This window comes from Amaranthus tricolor, chromosome 15 (assembly GCF_026212465.1).
Source record: "Amaranthus tricolor cultivar Red isolate AtriRed21 chromosome 15, ASM2621246v1, whole genome shotgun sequence".
NCBI classification, from domain to species: domain Eukaryota; kingdom Viridiplantae; phylum Streptophyta; class Magnoliopsida; order Caryophyllales; family Amaranthaceae; genus Amaranthus; species Amaranthus tricolor.
Genome location: NC_080061.1, coordinates 2,167,592 through 2,189,842, shown reverse-complemented (window position 1 = coordinate 2,189,842; position 22,251 = coordinate 2,167,592). Strand labels below are relative to the sequence as shown.

General features: G+C 33.5%; 3 protein-coding genes and 1 non-coding gene across 4 annotated transcripts; 1 reads left to right on the top strand and 3 right to left on the bottom strand.

The window, feature by feature from the left end:
* Positions 1 to 724: 724 nt before the first annotated feature.
* On the bottom strand, positions 725 to 840 carry LOC130801974 (U5 spliceosomal RNA). The gene has a single exon (XR_009039696.1). It is a non-coding gene; the product is annotated as a U5 spliceosomal RNA (small nuclear RNA).
* A 7,244-nt stretch (positions 841 to 8,084) lies between these two features.
* On the bottom strand, positions 8,085 to 8,699 carry LOC130801751 (uncharacterized). Its single transcript, XM_057665633.1, has one exon. The coding sequence runs from the start codon at positions 8,697 to 8,699 to the stop codon at positions 8,085 to 8,087; it is 615 nt and encodes a 204-aa protein (XP_057521616.1).
* A 2,327-nt stretch (positions 8,700 to 11,026) lies between these two features.
* LOC130800826 (protein IQ-DOMAIN 17-like) lies at positions 11,027 to 16,627 on the top strand. The gene is made up of 5 exons (XM_057664509.1): positions 11,027 to 11,532; positions 12,164 to 12,439; positions 13,611 to 13,841; positions 15,152 to 15,289; positions 15,386 to 16,627. Exons 1-5 carry the CDS (start codon positions 11,401 to 11,403, stop codon positions 16,148 to 16,150), a joined length of 1,542 nt encoding a protein of 513 aa, XP_057520492.1. The 5' UTR covers positions 11,027 to 11,400; the 3' UTR covers positions 16,151 to 16,627.
* Positions 16,628 to 18,582: 1,955 nt separating this feature from the next.
* LOC130800827 (growth-regulating factor 8-like) lies at positions 18,583 to 21,842 on the bottom strand. Its single transcript, XM_057664510.1, has 4 exons — positions 21,169 to 21,842; positions 20,923 to 21,075; positions 20,364 to 20,742; positions 18,583 to 19,355 (listed from the first exon to the last, which is right to left on the bottom strand). Exons 1-4 carry the CDS (start codon positions 21,365 to 21,367, stop codon positions 18,794 to 18,796), a joined length of 1,293 nt encoding a protein of 430 aa, XP_057520493.1. The 5' UTR covers positions 21,368 to 21,842; the 3' UTR covers positions 18,583 to 18,793.
* Between the last annotated feature and the right edge of the window lie 409 nt (positions 21,843 to 22,251).

The following is a 22,251-nucleotide window of genomic DNA, read 5'->3' as shown; positions in this document are numbered from 1 at the left end:
TGTGAAATTTTTTCAATGAATTATTAATTTCCTAAAAAAAATAAAGTAATATTTTACTTTCTCTGTTTTGGTGAGATTGAATAAAAAAAATAGAGTCATTTCATTCGGTTGATCGGGTCGGTTTCGGACGGGTGTTATTCGGTTCGATTGCATTTCGGATCGGTTATTTCTCGGCTGTGTGTTACAACGGGTCACACTCGGGTCAAGTCGGTTAGTCACGGTTCGGTTAGAGATCGGTTATTCAAGCTATCGGGTTAGCATCAGTTCGGTGTCGGTTGAAGTTCGTGTCGAGTGTCAATCGGTCTCGGGTTGTCATCGATTACTAATTGGTTCGGTTTTTTCGGGTACAGATCGGTTTCGAGCTTTATTTTTCGAGTAGTTATCGGTTACGGATAACTATTGATCGGGTCAATATCGAAATAAGTTAATAGTCAGGTTTTTAATTGATGTATGCTCATTTACTTACAAAAAATAATTACTGATTGTTTTATCAGATATAGCAGATAGGGGTATCAAACAGGTCGGGTTGGGTCATTTTCAGGTTCGGATTATATATAAATGGGTCAATAAACCCATAACCTGAACCTGACCCATTTAATTAATGGGTCAAAAATTGAAACCCCGACCTGATTTGTAGCAGATCGAATCAACCTGCTAATGACCCATTTAACCTACTTTTTTTTTAGGTCATTAAATTCATATATTTCAGGTCATTTGACCCATTTAACCTTAATTAAAGGCTTCCTCCAAAAATAAACGTATGCCACTTAATGCAGCGAGCGCACGGTATTCTTTAGTAAAAGGCGAAAGAATAGTTCGCTTTGTGCTCACGGCATGTCTGCGTAAGTTGATATGAAATCTGTGGAAGTGATTTAAAGGACTTTTATTTTATTAGTGTCTTTCATAGCCGATGTGCGACAACTTCCTTTGTTATTGAAAGTCATCTTCCGCTGACAAATCCCTTAGCCGATGTGGGACAACTTCCTTTCTTATTGAAAGTCATCTTCAGCTGACAAATCCCTCAATACATGGTAATTGGTATTATCTTAGTTTTACGAAGTATTTGGCAAATGTTGAACCGTCTTAAATTTAATAAATGGATTAAACAGGTTTTTTTCGGGTTTAAATATTCAACCTGAACCTAACCCATTTAATAAACAGATCAGGTCGGGTTGACCCATTTAATTAATTGGGTCAAAAATCTAAACCCAAACCCGCTAATTTCGAGTCGGTTTCAGATCAGGTTAGCAGGTCGGGTCAGCTTTTGCCAGCCCTAATAGGCAGATCAATTTATTTCAATTAGTTTATATATATATATATATATATATATTCTGTATGCAATCTCTTCTATATAGAACTTGTGTTCTTCCTTTTTCCGTATTATTAGAAAACTGAAATTGGACTTAATTTGCTAAAATTAGGTGAAAATTTGATTCGGATTTATAACAGTTCGATTTACAATCGGTTCGGGTTAAAAACAGTTCGATTAATAATCGATCGGGTTTGTATCAGTTCGGATTAAAAACAGTTCGATCTTAATCGGTTTTAGTCAGGTTACATTCGGTTACGTGCATAATTCGGGTCGGATTTGACTCGGGTCGATCACTGTTCAGTTCGGGTAACATCGGTTAAGGTTTATATGTCGGTTATAAAATTCGGTTGCAGTTCGAGTTCGATTTTGCCATTTTCGGTTATCAAACGGTTCGAGTGAAGTATCGGTTCGGGTAATTGCGGTTCGGTAAACCTTAAAAACTTGCATTTTTTGGGGTCGGATAATTTTCGAATCCGGGTCGGGTTTATTTTGAACAGCTCTAGTCATTAGGAAAATACGAATGTTGCGATTTTTTATTATATAATGTACTAAGTGGGATAATAAATAAATAAAAAATTGTATAGATGATTTTTTTTAACACAAGTGTGGGATATATTAATTTGAATCGGAAAAGACTATAAGTAATGAGAGTTTTTAATTTATTGATAAAATTAAAAAATGTGGTGAAGTTTATTTTTAGATAACAAAATAATCGAAAAGGAGTGAGACGATATAAATTGGAAATGAATTGATATTGAATTAGACGAATGGAGTATACACCGTAGTCCGTAGTGACTACTGAAGCATTAAAAGACATTTATGGCGTGCCAAATGCCGTTGTTATACTCCTTGTGGGTTGTGGCATTTATTTGAGGGATTCATTGTTTCATTTGTTTATTTGTAAATTGTAATATTGTTAGAAATATACACGTTATGATTTAAAAAAAAAATAAGAATTTAGTGTTTGGTAGATAATAGAGATATAGGACAATAAGAGTATGTAGTTAAACTCAAATTAATTAAATAATAACTTGAGCGAATAATGAAATATGTTACTAAAAGTGATAAAGTTAACACAATTAAATTCAAATGAACAAATATAAAAATGCTGGTGATATACTAATACTTATTTAATTTCTTCTTCCTTTTGCTTGTTAAAAATCACCAACCTTAACTCCTATAATAAATAATATTATCTCCCATTCAGCTTATGTGTCTCATTTTCTTTTATGGTCAAGTCACATTAATTGTCCCATTTCTATTTTTGGTATGAATTTTTGACTTTTATGCCCTTAGTAGCTTTATCCTATTTTCAATTATATCCTCCATTACCCAAACTAATTTCCTCCCTTACATTAAAAACTCATAATACCACTCTCTTTCCTACCCTTAGGGTCCCACTTTTGACTCTTCTTAAAATCCGTGAAAAATCAAATGGGACTCTTAAGGTGAATAGGAGGTAGTACAATAGAATAATAGATATAAGTGTAATTAGAGTATTACTCTATGTAATCTCTTTATATTGGATGGTGTTGGGTTGGAGTTGTGTCTATTTGATTCAGACTTTAATTAATTTTGGCTGATACTAAGACATCTTGGTTCAAAGTTTAGGTTTTTGAAGTTCAATTTCAAGTCATGTTTGCACCATCATCATACATCATATTATTGTCATTATATTTATTATATTTCGCTAATAGAGGCTATGATCAAAATTTAAAAAAGATACAGAAGTTATAGTGAGATAAATCTATAAAATCTTACAATTTTAATACCAGCTTTAACTTACTAATTAGTCTTGATCGTTCTCAAATTTATAAGTACGCACTTCATTTAATTTCTTGAATAGAAATCAAGACTTAAGTCAACTACATATTGAAAGTTATATTTTTGTCTCTCAAACTTCATATCTTACATATAATTTTTATTGTGCTTGAAAAAATTGGAAGTAATGTCAACCTTGGTTACCAGTGGGCTATTTAGTTTATAATTGGGCTGGTCCTAACTGGACGCTTTAATACTATCTTGGCTCGATGTGTAGCCATTAGCGGGATCGTAAACTGAACCCACTCGTGAATTGTGATGATATACATTTATAATTTTAAAGTGATTCTTTTAAATGATCTAACAAAAATATATTTTTAATTTTGAAAAATTTTCAACAGAAAATTCTTTTGTTTCTTCTTGCAATCAAACCTATATATTTGAACTAATGAGTTTCCAAAAAACTAACAACATTTAATTAAAAGTTATAACTAATTAACTCGACCTAAAGCTTAAATTAATAGTCAAAGTTTTAGAAAATATTTTATATTTTATCACGTCTTCACATACAAGAGTCTTTAGGCTAGAAGTGTATGCAAAAAATGACAAATTATTTGAAGGCCTAATGCAATTTCAAAAATTATAACATTTTTCTAATAATTTTGTATCTTTAAACACTTAACTTATACTACATAATTTAATATCGAGACCCTTAATATTTCATGACCCTGTGCAATTGAAAATGTTGAATATGCTCAAAATTTCCACTAATAGATATTATGGTTAGTAGTTTGCTCAACTTAAGGTCTCGACTCAATCACAAAGTCAAAACAAATACATTAAAGCATGACCATCGATCAGTATGCACAAGCGATCTACAGCACATGGCTCCGTTATCAGAGGGGTCTCAAAAATCTATTCTTATGATTATTTGATTTATCGTTTTAATTAGTGCGAATTTATGTATATTATTTTACAGGAGTAACTAAGTATTAACGACTCAAATATAAATAGTTCAATAAATAGAGAAACTTTATCATATACTAGTTTTTTTTTTTTTTTTTTTCTACTAAAACCCTAAAGGTTTTTTTAAGATAAAATTGGCACAAAGGCCTTGTAATTTAGGAGATCGAGTAGATCACAATGAGCTCAGCTACACAAGCCAATTAACACCTCTAATTAATCCCAATTCCCAGCCAAAGAGTTACGCAATCTAATGAAGTTAATGTTACTCCACTTGCTTCATTTTACAAAGATTTTCATTTATTTAAGCGTCTAGATTACGTTCTCCATTCATCGATTGCATCAAACTATGAAAGTACACATTACTAAAGGTACGTATATACAATTAGAACCGTTTGAAAGTCCGTATTATATTATAAAAATGGTAATTAAAAATTTGGTAATTTTAGAGGAATGATATATTGATAAGTTTAATAATTATACTTGTTCTATTTGAATTATCTTATTTTCTTCCAAAAAAACATAGTTAAATGAACATTTTAAAATGTGATATTTTCCAAATTTTAATGCAAAATGATTTTTAATTTGTTTTATTATCATTTTGAAATGTGATATTTTCAAAAAAATAAAGTTTCGTTATCGTAAAAATAACATTTTATATTTTGTAAAAATTTAAACTATAAATCGTTTCACTACCATTTTTTATTATCAACATATGAGTGAGCCTTTAATTTGTTTTCTCTTTTTAAGAACGATTATCATTAAATTCCATCAATAACTAGCATGGTTAATCTCTATACAAAATGGCATTATTAATGCGTGATAAAGAGACTCCCATACAACGTTTATTTATTTATTTATTTTTATTTTTAAATTATGGAGTAGACACGTACAAACGGTCAACATGCGGGTTGTAGGTTGGATTATATATTTTTGCTTTAGATTATCGGGTCGGAATATTTTTGGGTTCAAGTTTGTCGAGTTTAGATAAGTTTCGAATTGATCCAAAGGGTCATAGATAAAAATAAATTTTATCGTTAATTTTATTCAAACATATGATTTAACATCCAACAAAAAGTTAATACTATTGGAAAATGATTTCCCTTGCAATTCATTTCATGAATTGATGAATATATACAAAAGTTAATCTGTAATTTTAATAAGATAATTAACTACAAAATAATTACCAAATCAAAAGATTTACAAAATATACAAGATACTATTTTATTCGAAGATATTTTATTCTAATACACCCCCGCAATCGAATCGGGAGATTTACGGACGCTAAGACTGGACCGAAAATCATCAAACAGAACGTGAGGAAGGCCCTTGGTAAAAATATCGGCAATTTAATATCAAGACGGAACATGAAGTACACGAACATCCCCACGTTGCACTTTTTCCCGAACAAAATGTATGTCCATCTCAATATGTTTAGTGCGTTGATGGTAAACTGGGTTGCCCGACAAATAAACAGCACTAACATTACCACAATAAACAAGAGTGGCCATAGAAATGAGAAAATAAAGCTCAAGAAGTAAGTTACGAAGCCAGCAAGTCTCAGAAACAACATTAGCCACACCACGATATTCAGCCTCAGCACTGGACTTAGAAATCGTAGGTTGGTGCTTAGCAAACCAAGAGATCAAATTAACACCGAGAAAAACACAGCAGCCAGAAGTAGAACGACGGGTGTCAGGACAACCGCCCCAATCAGCATCGGTGCATGATAATAGGGAAGAGATGGAGGACTTATATAGTTGCAGTCCATGATCAAGAGTACCCTTGACATATCGAAGAATGCGATGAAGAGCAGTTATATGTTTAACCCGAGGATCATGCATAAAAGACAAACTTTTTGAACAACATAAAAAATATCTGGTCGAGTGAAAGTGAGATACTGTAAACTCCAGCCAAGCTACGATACAGAGTATGATCATCATAAGGAGAACCAGCATCAACACAAAGTTTACTAGAAGTAGTAACAGGAGTCGAAGCAGGCTTGCATTGAGGCATGCCTACTTTATCAAGAATCTCAGTAGCATATTTGTGTTGAGAAAGAAATAAACCTGCAGAATTCGAGAAACAACGATGCCCAAAAAATAACTGAGAGAACCTAAGTCCTTCATAGCAAACTCAGAACTCAATTTAGCCACACTAGACTGACGAAGTAAATCAGATGAAGGAGTAAGAATAATGTCGTCCATATATAACAAAAGATAGGCAATGTCGGACTCGTGACAATAAATAAAAAGAGAAGAATCAAAAATGTTGTTAACAAAACCAATAATAGTCACAAAATCAGCAAATCGTTGATACCAAAACCAAGGAGCCTGCTTAAGACCATAAAGAGGTTTTCGAAGAAGACAAACATGATTGAGATGAGTAGGATCACGAAAACCCAAGGGCTGATGCATGTAGACAGTTTCAGTCAAGTGACCATGAAGAAACACATTCTTAACTTCCAATTGATGAATAGACAAAGACTTGGACAAAGCAGTCCTCAACACAATGCGAATGGTAGCAAGAATGACCACTGGGCTAAAAGTCTCATCACAGTCAATGCCTTCCCGTTGAGTCTTACCATCACCAACTAGACGCACTTTATAGCGCTTAAAGAATCATCAGACTTGGTTTTGACCCGAAAATTCCATAAAGAACGAATCACATTAGCATTAGGGGGCCGAGGGACAAGATTCAAAGTATTATTCTCAATCGAAGCATCAAACTCCTCTTTCATAGCCTGTTTTCAGTTCAGGTCACGGAGGGCATGTATGGGATTTTTGGGAAGAGGGGAAAAGAAAACGAAAAGGGATTGAGATGTACATTTGGGGTTGGTCTTAAAAATTTCATACTTACTACGCGTAACCATGTCAGGAGGGGATGGAGGAGGGGGAGAGGAGAGGATGAAGGTACGGATGGGCTGGAAAAGTGGGGTGTTGGACCGTGTGATGTAGGCCCAATAGGAAGGGAAATAAGGACCAGCGGGCTGTCAACTGGGCTAAGCCCAGCGTTTTAAGATGAGAAGGAAGGAGTTTGTTGATGGGGGGATGATGTTGGGCCATTAGGGAGGTGAGGCCCCGTAGGAGATGGGATTGGGTTAGGTGATGGGATGTTGCTGCTGGGTTGAGAATAGTGGAGAAAGAAATAAGGGTTGGGATCATCCAAAAAAATCATACTCATGAGGAGTACATTTGGAGTTTTGGGAAAAAGGAAAAATCGTTTCATTAAAAATCACATGACGAGAAATAAGAATCTTACAAGACGCGATACCATAGCACTTGTAACCTCTATGTGACGATGGATAGTCTAAAAAGACACATGGAGAAGATTGAGGTTGGAGTTTGTGATTTTTTGGTGGAAGAAATTAAAGGAAAACATAAATCCCTAAAAACCCGAAGATGATCATAAGAAAGAGTTTTATGAGAGTGGGAGTGAGATGACCAAGTAATTTAGATGGGAGAATATTCAGGAGATAGGTTGCGGTATTTAAGGCGTGGGGCCAAAAATACGGAGGAAGAAAAGCATGACACAAAAGGGTACGAATAATATTATTGATGGAACGAATATTTTTCTCGAACTTGCCATTTTGAGAAGAAGTTTGAGGACAAGAAAAACGAAGAATAATACCCGAGAAACACAAAATTGGTGAAAACGTTTACTATCAAATTCACCCCATGATCACATTGAAAGGATTTGATTTGTAGCTGAAATTGGGTACTAACATAAGTATTAAAATTGGCAAAAATTTCATAAACTTAGATTTATGAAATAAAGGAAATGTCCACAAAAAATTAGTATAATTATCAAGAAAAAGAACATAGCATTTGTACCCAGGTAGGCTTGAAACAGGAGAAGTCTATAAATTACTATGTATTATTTCAAAGGGATGAGAACTAACAAACATAAAAGTACAAAAAGGAAGGCTAATATGTTTTCCTAAAGGACAAGAATGACAAACAAAATTGGAATTTTTATTACATTTGATTAAACGAGAGGAATACAAGGTATCTAAAATAGTTTTGCCCGAGTGCCCCAAACGAGAGTGCTAGGTGCTAGAAAAGGAAGCGGAAAAAGCGGATGACGGGGATGAGCAAGAGGTAGCTCCATGTGTCGAAATGAAAGGATAGAGACCAGTGCTATTAGACCGCATAATTATGTTCCCTGTGTCCAATTCTTTCACTGAAAATCCAAAAGGATCAAATTCAACAGAGACCATATTATCATTAGTAAATTTTAGAACGAAAATGAGATTTTTAATGAGCTTAGGGGCATGGAAAACATTTTTGAAAGTTAAAGGTTGATTGAGGGAAGGGAGAGAAACATGTCCGTGACCGTGAAACAAAATCATATGACCATTACTAACAATAATTGCATTATTTAAACGATGCTTCAAAGGACAATGATTCAAGAGAGTACCTTGAGAATGTGACATATGAGATGTTGCACCGATATCCATATAATATTGCTCATCCGGAGTAGACAAAGAAATATTGTGCATGGCGTGATCAATTTTTGTAGGACAATAACCTATAGAAGAACTAGACCCTGTACAAAAATTTTGGGCCGGATGTGGCCCTAGAACTCGGGGCACACCATAGGAAGATGAATAAGGCTTTTGTTTAGTCCAATTGTATGTAGAAAATGGACAAGGGGAAGCCATGAAAGAAAGAAAGAAGAAGAAAGAAGGAGGTGGAAGACAAAGGTTGTGAAGAATCAAAAACCTAGGCTACTGATACCATATTGAAAAATGATTTCCCTTGCCATTCATTTCATGAATTAATGAATATATACAAAATGTAATCTCTAGTTTTAGGAAACTAAATAACTACATAATAATTACCAAATCAAAAGATTTACAAAATATACAAGATTTTATTTTATTCAAAGATATTCTATTCTAATAAATACTACCAATGTTTTAAGTGTTCGTGTCTTTGATTTTGACCTATAGATCTGATTTAATAGAAATATTTGAGTCCAAGTCTTATAGGAAAATCTAATATTCTGAATTTTCCAAACCATTAACGGCCCGTTTGGTAATCGGTATTAAATGGTAAGAATAATAATACGGAAAGTTGGTGTAATCATGGTAATAAGATCTCTTGAAAAATTTAATGGTCATACTTGATCTCCTTCAATAATCTCATTTTTTCACAAAATTTATCCAATGCATTACCATTTGAACATGTGGTATTAGATAGTAATAGAAAATTGTAAACAAAAAATTTATTTTATAAGCAAACTTCCATTACCATGAGACTAATATGACATATATTATAAAAATTTACAGTAATAATTTTCATTACCATCATTTAGTATCGTTAACCAAACGAGCATTAAAAGTTCGAGTAAAAGTCGGGTTTAAACTCCACTCGATCAAAACATAAAATGCCCATCCTTACTAATTCCTACTAACGGATCAAACCTAAAATATTAGAAGGGTAGTCAGTTTGACTAGTCTAAATGGGAAGTATTGGCAGAGTTTGGTCTCAGGAACCCAAAAACAAGTTCCCCATTAAGAATGAAGAATTCTCAATTAGCACAGATTTTAGAAATGGCAGTCTTCGAGGTCTCTCAAGATCTCTTTGATTTGTTGGGTTGTTCCACATCCCAATAGGCAATAAGCATTAGGCAATAACAGATAAGCCAACAGTAATTTCTCCATCTTCTTCCTTCTCTGGTCATTCAGCTGTCTGTATTTACCACTTACCACGTGATTCCCATTAATTATTTCTTCAAATCACATGGGATTCTTATGCTTTTCCTACCTTAATATTTACTCCCTCTTTTCTCTTTTTCTTAGGCCTTACCTTATCTACTGTACTCCCCCTTTTCTATTGGTTTTATTTTGAATACTACACTACACCTCTACAATTAAGCCGGTATATACCTTTTCCCTTTTTTAATCACTATTTATCAATATTTATCAATAGGTCGATAATTCTTCAACTTAATTAAAACTTGAGCACATTGTTGAAATTCATAATATGTTATATACTCTAATATAATTAATTTTATTTTATAATTTTTCTATATGCATAAAAAAAACATAGCTAAGAACATAAGTAATTTTTCATTATGCATATTAATAGATATTTAATGTTACAATAACGTAGCATTACGTACGATGAAAAAATTAAAGTGTGATCATTATAAAAATTGCTTAAAATATTGTAGGACTTGTCAACAAGGGAATTTAGATTTGATTTTAGTTAAGCTATAATATAGATTCACAATTAAAATTAATTAAGCACACATATAAATTAGTATTCGATGCCCTTTATACCAATATTTTAAAATTTGACCCTTGTTATGAATTTTTTTTTTTTTTTTTTTTTATTATCTCACCACATCTTTAAACTAGTGATCTAAACAAGTTTACTTTATATCCCGATTGAGTTGTAGATTCCATCAATGTGACCAAACACCCTCATTTGTATCCTTTTTTCCTCACCCCTCCTAAGTAAATCTAATCAAAAAATTAAAAATAAAACATAAATGTATAGTAAATTCAATGAAATGAAGAGACATTTTTTGATTGTCTAAAAGAAGTTGTTGTAGCTTCATACGTATAATTACATATTTTTATCATATCACTTTTAGAATGAAATTTATTTACGATTTGAGATTATATAAACATAATACAGATACGATCCGTTGCTATTTATATTCACATATATTTACTCCGTTCCATTATACTTGCTATATTTTACCTTTTATACAATTCAATTTGTTATTTTGGTCATTTATATTTAAACCATTTACATCTAAAAATAATAAAAACTTAATATTATGAAAGTTTGCGATTAAACGATTCAAACAAGATACCACTTGACTTTTTTTTTCCTTGCATATTAGCCGCAATATATAAAATAAGTTTGAACGATAAATAGCGTCAAAAAACATTATGTAACGAATATTTTAGAACGAACGGAGTAAGGATAAACATCCAACCTACCTAGCTACTTTATATTGTGTGGCCCTATCCTTTTTGGATGATTCAATATTGATTGTAGACTCGATACGCACAATATTGATAGGTTTTTCTAATATTGGTCTTGTGGGTTCCTTATTTTTTCCTCCATCCCTTACACAAATGTTCCCATATATCTAGATACTCAAAATTTATGAATCACTGACACCACTCTTTGTTAAGAGTGTACAAAACCATCATGCATTCACTCCACTGCAATACACTTCACCGAACATATAAATTATACTTCTTCTATTCTACTTAGTCGTTACACTTACACTTTCATACATACATGTTTTATTTGGTATTTTATTATAACTTCAAACTTATCAAAATAATAGAAATAATACCTAAAGAGTTTCATTAACATAAATTTTGTGCTACTGAAATGGGGAAGCCAGGGAGTACATCCTGGTTTACGGCCGTCAAGAAGGTTTTCAGATCGCCTTCGAAATCGTCTCCGAAAAAAGAATGCGAGACAAGAGAAGTATGTGAACCGGGAGATGAAGAAGAAGAAAAGGTAATGTAGTTAATTTTGTTATAGTAGTTAACAAATTTCTATATATATTTTTAATAGAATCTACACCCAAGCCTGCATAGGTCATAGTCCGATTTTTTAGATTTATTTGATTAAAAAATCTTTTCAAAATTAAATGTTAAGGAACTAACTAAATCTAAAGATTAAACCGGTGGTTGAGATGTCATTATATATGTTATATACTTGCTCTAACACAACCTCTTTCATAAGAGCCCTTTGGGCTAAAAGTGTAGATTCAACACATGTCGTCTTCGTACCTAACACTGAATATTCTACTTTATAGTCTAACATGCCCCCTTACACAATAGCTCTTTGGGCTAGAAGTGTGCAATCGACACATGCACTCTCTATACCTAGTCACGTTGAATATTTCACTTTAAATGAGAGGTGATTGAAATTCAAAACCGTGATGTAAGCTATTATCACGCTAGGTTCTGATGCCATGTCAATAGACCAACTCAACCAAAAGCTTAAACTAGTGGTTAAGGCCACAGGACATGTTATATACTCTAAACACAAGAACACAATCAGAAATGAGCGTTACCACAATCATGGATTCAACCCTGGATCAACTGTTATCTGACAATGCTTAGCTAATCATTTGTGAAAACAGAAAACAGAGAAAAGGAGCTGGATTTTCAGGAAAGTGTCAAGCCATAATCAACAATATGAGGCCAACATAATGACTAGCAATGAAAAGAATAAGAACTGTTATGCTGTAGATGAGCACAGATACGCTCCAGCCGCAGTAGAAGCTAGTACAGTAGCAGAGAAAGCAGTCATAGCAGGTGTTGAAGTAGGTTTTAGAGTTGAGGAAAGAATACCTGCATACTTAGCTAGAGAATACTATGCTGCTTTGATTATTCAGACTGCTTTCCGAGCCTATCTTGTAAGTACTATTAATGGATTAACTTTCGTTTTTTCTTCTTATTCTGGGTTTCTTCAACAACTGTTTGTCTAGTAAAGACTTTCTCTGCTTAAAAATACTGACAACGTTTCATTTTTCATGCAGTCTAACGCACCACTTCAATCCATAATATTTCTCATCATGTATAATAAAAAATTATAAAAATTTGATATTAATAATGTTTACATTAAAACGAATCAAACAAGATTTCACCTGATTATGTTTTAGCTTATAGATTATAGATAACAAACTAATTATAAATTAAAGATAGTGAATGAATTGTGTCATTTTCTTTGTTCTTTAAATTCATTTCTAAATGAAGATAAAAAACTACTTTTTACCTGTTTAGATGATATCAATTCTGTAACATTATATATTTACTAATAACTTGATGTTTTTACATGCATATTTTTGTTGATGCAACTTATTTGTTCATCGCTAACATTATGTTTGAACAGTAAATTAGGAGAGAAAAAAAAAGAAAAGGAAGGAGAGGGAAAGGAAGGGAAAGAAGGGGAGGAAAAAAAAAGGAAAATACTATATTGTTTGTATAGAAAGAAAAGGGAGGGAAAAAAAAGAGATTTTATTTTTCTTCTAAATCTTTTCTCTTATGAAGAGATTTTGATGTTAACAAAATAAAATGAGTTCAAATCATTTCCCTCCAAATCCTCTCTCTTCCTTTTTACTATTCAAACAAGGAGATTTTCATTTTTTAAATTCTTTCTTTTCTTTTCCCTTCTTCCAAACAAGGTCTAAATAGACATAGTTTTTTTTTTATTAAAGTTATTGGGGTATTAAGTAAAATAGTTTATTGAGTAATTTTAGTTTATTTTGAACAAATAATTGAGTGGTCAAACCATCTAATGCTATTGTTGGTAAACTAGCTAGTTCAAACAGCTTATTGTCATGAATAAAAGGTTAACAATCTGCTTAAAAGAGCGGGTTCAAAATCAGCTGATGAAATCAACCACTATAATGAACTACTATCAGCCCTTAGGTATCAGGTACACTGATCACATGTTTAGTGAATAGGACTACTTGTTAGGTATGTGTAGTCACTATAAACATATTAAAAAACGGTGAGTATGGTTTATTATTATATCATTGACATTTATTAATGAATCCTGATATCGATTGCTTACATTTAATACAGGCAAGAAGAGCTTTGAGCGCACTAAAAGGGATAGTGAAACTACAGGCAATAGTGAGAGGCCATAACATAAGAAAGCAGGCAAAGACAACACTTAAATGCATGCAAACTCTTATCCGTGTTCAAGCTAAGCTACGTGATCATTCTTTTTCAAGTCAAAATCGAAAGTCAATGTATGCTGAAAGCAACAACTTATGGGATAAATACAAACAAATACGTCAGAGGAAGCAAATGGTACGTATAGCCAATCTAAGTCTTTCACACAATTGTATGAGTCGGTCTCGCTCATGGATTAAAATTGCGGTTACGGTCACTATTACGGTGATGAAATGGTGATGTAGGAACGGGAGTTGTGCGACAGCGAAAGCAAGAGTCGATGAATAATAATGAAACAATAAGGAAATTCAAACAAACACAATAAGAAAATAACACAAGAGATTTAACGTGGTTCACTATCAATGTGATAGCTATGTCCACCGGCACCGAGATCAAATAATTTCACTATGATCGCAAAGAATTTACAAGATGAATTACAATCACACTTACAAATTATAATGGCTCTCTTGTGATCTCTCTCAATTTGTGAATCATCAACCCTAGCACTAATAAGAGGGTGTTTATATAGTAAACCCTTCATAAAAGATACTTGGGCATCAAAGAAAAATAAAATAAACCTTCAAAGAAGCAAAAAAAAAAAGATCCGCAAAAATCGCCAATTGGGTTGCAAGTCGTACAATTACTCACGGGCCGCGACTTGACAAAAACACAAAACAAAAACTTTCTATTTTTAACACGCAAGCCGTGCATATGGTTGCGAGCCGCGACTTTCTTGGCCTCTAGATCCCGTATTCGAGGCACACTATCAACAGATACGGTCTAAAATGTAGTTTTTTTACGCCTTTACAATGCTGGGAATATCGGTCCGTTTTTTTGAATACATTTGCCGCGCAATGCGATGCGACCTTATTTTTACACTATGGTCTCACTGTAAGTTGTGCCTCATACATTTTGTCAAATAGTCCAATTAATAGAATTTATCAGAACTTCATATTTTGAGATTGTCTAAAAGAAAGACGTCTCTCACAAGAGTTATTCCTCGTGTAAGTTATCTTCATCGACTATAATGGACTTGTACTCTGGCATTTCACATTGTGGCAGTGTTTCTAAAGTTTTGATATATGCCTTTAAATTAATCCTTTGGACTTATTACGTACACAATCGAATTAAAAGTTTTTTGGGTGTAATATATTCAATTTTGAAGAGACAGAAAGAATATTATATCACAATGGCTTAATAATTTATTAATTTATGAGTACTTCTTATTTCTTATTAAGGTGAAATAATACATGATATTTTCTATCCATGTTCAATTGAAAACAACTTTTTCTGTCACTAACAATGGTATATAAAAATATTTGACCCCTTTAAATCTTGCCTAAATGCATGGAAGCCGCCTAATAACATTGAGATTGTGGAATCTTGTTAGATGCGGCATTTCTAAGGTTTTGCTAATATCACATTTTATTATGCATTGTGCCTTACAGTTTGTGGAAGAGAGTGAGGTTGAAGATCGATGCAAGAACTATAAATACACAATAGATGATATAGATGCAATATTGCAAAGCAATAAGGAAGCATCTTTATATCGTGAACATGCCCTGGCTTATGCATTAACTCAACAGGTTTGTGTCATGTAAGACCTCCTAAAAAATTTTCAATTCTTATAAGGACTTACTAATGATCTGAATTTCATGTCCACACTTCATACTTACATCAAGATACGGCGATTTGATCGGAAAACAAGTTCTGAAGACGAAAACAAAGACGCGGAATGGCTTAGTCAGTGGTTAGAGGCTAAGGAGTACAGTGAGCTTAACAACAGCAACAGGCTAACTAACAGAACAGAGCCTATAAAAGATGTTGATATGGAGTCATTACAGTCTAATTTCAGAACACCAACCAAATTTCATGCACCAAATAGAAGACATAGCCTGTATGAATCCTCACCCGGATTCAACAAACTGCACTCTATGACTCCAATGTTACAAGACACAAGGTCACACCTTCAGGCCCAGTCTGCAAGCCCGCGCACAAAAGGGTATAGAAGTCACTCTGCAGCAAACACTCCTAACTTGCGAATGAGCTGTCCGTCTAGTGTCAGCAGCTACCGGTACAGCAGAACTAGTTCAACTACTACGACGCCTAACTACATGGCTGCAACCGAGTCAGCTAAGGCTAAAGCTCGAACACAAAGTACACCTAGGCAGAGGCATTCTACATCGTCTGATAGATCAGATCGAGTAGGATCAGTGAAGAAGCGACTATCATTCCCTATTCGTGAACCACAGCTATATTCGGGCAATGTTGTGTACAATGACTATAGTTGTTTCAGTCAGAACTTAAGAAGTCCGAGTTTTAGGAGTGTTCAGGAAGGTTTGTACTGCCTTGAAAGAGGGACTACCTGTTCTTCTACTTACACCGAAATCACAGGTGGAGAAGTTTCCCCTGCTTCTACTAGTCATCTTAGAAGGTGGTTGAGTTGAGGGTTAATGTTGTTTAGGGTTATAGTCTTGTGTTGTATTTGGTTTTTGATATGTAGTAGTTGAGTATGGTCAAATGGTTATTGTGTTGCTATAGTGATTAAGTATTTTCAACCCTTATTGAGCCTTTTTATAGCCCACTTCTTTTTAATTATAGTAGAACTTGTTAAGCCCTTTAAAGCCCTTCTAGAAACGGACAGAATAAGTGCTCAATATGGAGGCTCGGCCCATTGAACACCCCTACTCACAATCATAACTTACAAACTTGTATGTTGGCGAGGATGAGCTTCCATGAAAGCAATCAAACAATTTCTTAAAGCACTTCAGTCTTAATATATGTGTTCATGTTCGATGGAGCCAAAGATATATAATCCTTTGGAAATAAATTATATTGAAATGAAGCGTTAACTCTTTTGCACTTGTTTCTCATGTATCCATGCTAATGATACCTAAATCAATCGAGTGCTATAGAAAGTGTTCTTGTGGTAGATTTAATGGAGAGTGTGCCAGTAAATAGTCACCTAGGACAAGGAGGTGATGAATATTCATATCAGGACTTTTTAGTATAGGCTTTTCTGGGCGTAGGGCCATTCATATGTTGTCTGATTTCTCGTGTAGTTTTTTTCTCTGTTTGGTACGTCTATGAACCTAGATACCCAATTTAAAAAGTCTTAATCATCTGGAGTACTTATATTTATGTGATAAGAAAGATTTTGATGAGAGAATAGGAGTACTAGATGCAATTCCATTCTGATCGATGCTGGTTCAGTTTATGATCAATTACGATTCAAACACAGAACCTCTCATTTATTTATGGGCTGAAGCTAAATATACAAATAGTTCGTAGAAACTTAATGAATAATACTCCCTCCGAACCAATTTAGATGTCTCATTTGCTTGGGCACGGTTATTAAGGATGGTGTAGGGTCCATTAAAAAGGGTAAGTAGTAAAGGGTAAGTAGTGAAGGGTAAGTAGTAAAGGATAGTTGGGTAAGTAAGGTATATAGGGGTATATTCGTAATTACTTGTGTGAACTAAGGATATTTAGGTAAAAAAAGATTGACAAAAATAGAAATGGGACAATTAAAAAGACTTTGCCAAATAAGAAAATGGGACAACTAAATAGGTTCGAAATTTTTTTTTATATTTTAACCTTTATAATATAGGCATGTACAGAAAAAGACATAACACCCCAGTATGAAGGATAGAATGCATCATAGTGGAGGATAAAAGAAGTCGAGAAAGACCTAGGAGAACGTGGGAAGAACAGATTAAAAGTGACAATGCATGAACTTCACCTCTCCAAAGAACTGACCAGGGATAGGGGCAGTTGGCAGCGCCTTATCCACGTCTTAGATTACTAAACCTGTCCCTTTTACCCATGTTTGTTTTTGTTTATTGCCTTTAACTATCACTCTTTACCTCCCTTACTTTTATCTTTATTTTTAGTTATTTGTACGTATTCTACTTATTCTATTTGTAAGTTGCTGGTGTCTCTCTCTATGAAGACTTTTTCTCGAGCTGAAGAACTCTTTGACCGCACTCTCCTCTATGGGTATGAGTTGTCTTTCTTCCCCCTCAGACCCTAACCATAGTTTTCTATGAGCGGGATACACTGGGTATGATGATGATGATATTAACCTTTATTAAAATAACATTAATAACTCATCCTAACTGACAAAAAAAATAAATGTATATAAATTATTTCAAATTAATATCAACATTGAACATTGTAGAGAAAGTTTATTTTCTTAACTCTAAAAAATTTAGAATCCTAGAATAATACACTTTACCCTTCTCAATTAACAACCATGAATCACAAGAACCTAGGCGGTTTGAGTCCAATTTCAATTACCAGACAGTAGGGATGTCAAAATGGGTGGATAGATCTTTTCATACAAAAGCCACCCACTACCCAGTACCCACCACAATTATTCTCATACCGGCCCCAACTTGGACGAATACAATGCGAAATTAGCATAATTTTACCCGACCAACTTGGGCGAATACGATGCGAAATTAGCATAATTTTACCCGACTGTCATCTCTATTAGGCGTTTCAAGCCTAATTTACCCGTGGGTAGCCCAGCTCAGCCCATTGTCTCTCTACTTTTAGTCTTTAGGGATAATAGAATACTAGGGAGTATATGTATTGTAGATATCATAATGTAGTAGCCTTGTAGTTGTAGGGGTAATAGCTTGTTCAGTTATTAAAGCAAAATTCCAAAATTCATATTAGTCAATGAGTGGTGAACACTGAACTGTCATCTCAGCTCAGCAAGACATAAATATAAGTGTATAACAGAAGAACAACCAGGCCAATATATACTGAATGAAAGTGACATGATCACTAACAAAAAGTCTAACAGTCTTCCATCCTACTCACAGCATGAAAACAGTCAAAACAGGAGACATCAATAGCAAAATACCAACAATAAAAGGGCAATAAAAGTTTTTATAAGCAACTTTTTTAAATTACTCCTGCTACATAAAAAGTGCTTTTCTGATCTTTTAGACTATTACCCCAAAACTTGTCCCCAACCTACAAATTTTACAAAAAATTTAACAGAATTCTGTCTAAATTTGTGACAAATTACCCCAACATGAAATGTGGACACTTAAGGCCTAACACCAAATTCTTGTGTACTATGACATGTTACCCTTATGTGTAGTGGTACTAGAATTTGTGCTATTCCCATGAGGTGACACCAAATGATCCTCAGAATGACTTCCCATTGCCCCATTCCCTGTTCCACCCATTCCAAGACACAATGCCTCGGCTAACGGACCACCCGGTGAGGAACTAACCCATGGACTCATCCAACTCAGCGGCTGATGATTCGACGAAGATGACGACAGCCGGATTTCAGGCAAGTCCTTGGTGGGGTCTTCAGGCTCATGATGATGATGATGATGATGTTGATCAAGTTCTAACCCGGCCGAGACAGATAGTGTGAGTGGTAAAATGGAGTTAAGAGAAGAAGTAGGAGGTGGGCATTTGTCAATAATATCATCTTTGGGATCAACATGGTTATCTAAAGACCATGCATCAATAAAAGGCCTAGAAAGGAAACGAGATTGGTGATTAGTATCAGTGTTAGGCTCACCTGCTGTTATTTGGTGTGTGTACAGACAAGCAGAAACAGGTGCATCAGTAGGAGTTGCTGCAGTAGGTGCAACTTCCTTCTTCAGGAACCAATCTGGGTACCTAAAGTTCCAATTTTTACCAAAAGGGAAAAGAATAAGAGTCAAATACAACTCAAAAAGCAAAAAGACACAAACTTTAAACCCCCTCCACAAATATGAAACTTGTTATCATTATCATCCTTCACCAAACATCATTTAATCATACACAAACAAAATACTCCTAGGAGGCTAGGACCTGGCCAGTGGAGTGGACACCACAAAAGCAAAAACACCAAAATTTATTTTCTTTACTCATCCTTTATTCCCATTTCCCTAGAATTGTCCAAATAGATAAAATCAAACTCTATTTATTGCTTCAATTAAATATATTTTGACCTTTTATACCTTTGTCTTGAATTTTGATATTACTATAGAAAACATCAAATATTGATTTTTTAAAAAAACAAATAAACAATTAGTACTACATCCTAACATTCAAGGGTTTTCTATGCTATTGCCTATTGCTACATGGACTAGTAGAAAACTCCATTTTGCAAAAACCTTTTAGGATTCTGATGATTGTTGCTAACTCTTCCTTCATAATCCGAGTCATTTGATTTAAAACTCCCGTAATACTAAAATATGTACCATATGATACACATATAGGGAGGAGTTGTTTTGACCCATTCATAATTGATACTAAATCATGAGAATGGTAATGAAATATTAGTATTAATTTAATAAGAATATTTCTCGATAATTTTAATGACCATACTTATTATCATTTCCCAATCTCATATTCTTCACAAAATTCAATTTAATGCATTACCACGTGGTATTAGATGGTAATGAAAAATTGTTTGAAAAAAAAAATTTAAGATTTAACTTTCATTTTCACGATAATAACATATACATATTATAAAAATTCACATTTTAAATCATTCCATTACCACCAATTAATCCCATTAATCAAACTAAACGCTAATGGATTCCCATGTGGCTTAACAAATAGAAATCTTATTTGGGTATACAATCTTTCATATCTACTTGAAAAACTAGAATTCTTTTAGAAAAAAGGAAGTAAATTTACCTGGGAAGAGGATTGAATTGATGAGGAGAAGGTAAGTCAAAGGAAGAAGATGGCTTAGGAATTGAAAAGGGAGTGAAAATAATAGGGTTACAATACGAAGAAGCAGAAACAGGATTAGTAGTACTAGATAAAGGAGAAACAGAAGATAAAAGAGATGAAGAAGATGATGATGATGATGATGATGATGAAGATGATTCCACAGGCTTTCTTGAACGAGAAGGACGGCCTTTATGAGAATGTCTTTCACAATATTTTTGTTCTGGTGCAGCATTTCTTGAACATCTCCATTTTTTCCCATCTGTTCTTCTACATCTCCATGGCTCAGGATCCCCTCCTTTGCTTCCATATCTTGTTTCCACTCCTGTTTTTCTTCCTACATCTTCATTTCACAAATTATACCGATAATTATATTCTAATTAAACCCTTAAATGAACTAATTAACATAAACACCCATAATTAAATTTCAATGAAGAATTTCCCAAGTTCATATGTTAAGCTTTTGATTCAGTCGATTTCTCGTTTTTACATAATAAAGAGGTAAAGGAGAAAAGGGATTTACCAGTAGTTGTGGAAATAGAAGGGAATTTGGAGAGTTGAATAAGGAGTTCAGGAGGAACAGGCATAGAAGACATCATATATCTATAAATCATCTTTTGTCTTTCCAATTCTTGCCTTTGTCCTGCTGTAAATGTTAATCTTCCTCCATCAATACCTAACATTCAAACAAACAAAAATTCCCATGAAATTATACCAATTTCATTGCATAAAAATGAAACTAAAAAATGATTTGGGTAAGAGAAGTTACCAAAACGAGAAGCTTGAGAAAACCCAGAAATTGTAGGACTAGAACTCCTATTATTACTATTTTCAGTATAATTTTGACGGTTATGAAGCCATGAAAAAGATAAATTCTGCTGCTGGGTTTGTTGTTCTTGCCATGGTATCTTTAAACCCAAACCAACATCACAATTATCCATTTCCCAATTTCCATACCCACTTGCCATTTTCCTTTTTTCTTCAAAAAAAATAATCTTTTTTGTTTCAGTTCAGAAAAAAATCAGAAATTTATACTATTTTTTCTTCAGAATGAGGTTTTCTCAGAGTTTCAGAGCTCTGCATATGGTTTCTTCTCTATTCTTTGTTTTTGTTTTATAATATTTGGAGAGAACGAAGAATGAAAGCGGTGGCCGCCAATGTAAAAAAAAAAATGAGGATTAATTAATGTAGTTGGTTAATAAATAATAATAGTTGGTTAATTAGAAAGTAGATAGAAGAAGAATATGATTATGGAGGTGAAGATTATGTGTTTATGCTTCCTAAGCTTCCAACATTCATCCCACTGCTGTGGAAAAAGACAAAATTAATAAACGCAGCTCAGCAAGCTGTATAAGAGAGAAGGTTGTGAGTGACTTGTGAGAGAAAATGAGCATAAACGTCTTGTTTTTCTAGTGTCATTATCTACTACACATACTAGACTCATTATTTGGATAAATGTGTTTTTTTCTTTTATTTTTTGAATTAAGATAATTTTTCCAAAATATAAAACCTTTACCTCCCAAAAGTTCATAATAACACTTGTTTTTATATTTAGTTTATTTGGTAGGTTAAAAATTATTAGAAAAAAGAAAATTAAAATTCTTGTAATTGACATTTTAACGTTAGAATATTGGGTCAACTATAGCAATTATAAAAGACAGTGAGAATGATGTTGAAACTTTTAGAAGATTTTTTTCTTTTAGGTGTGAGTTATTTACAAAATAATTATTAGATCGTTTTACAAGAGGAGGACGGTTATGAGTAGGAGTTAGTGAGGTCTTTTGGGATTAATCTTAACTCATGTGAAGTTATAGAGATAGGTTATTTGAGTTTTTGTGGGTTAGGAGAACTT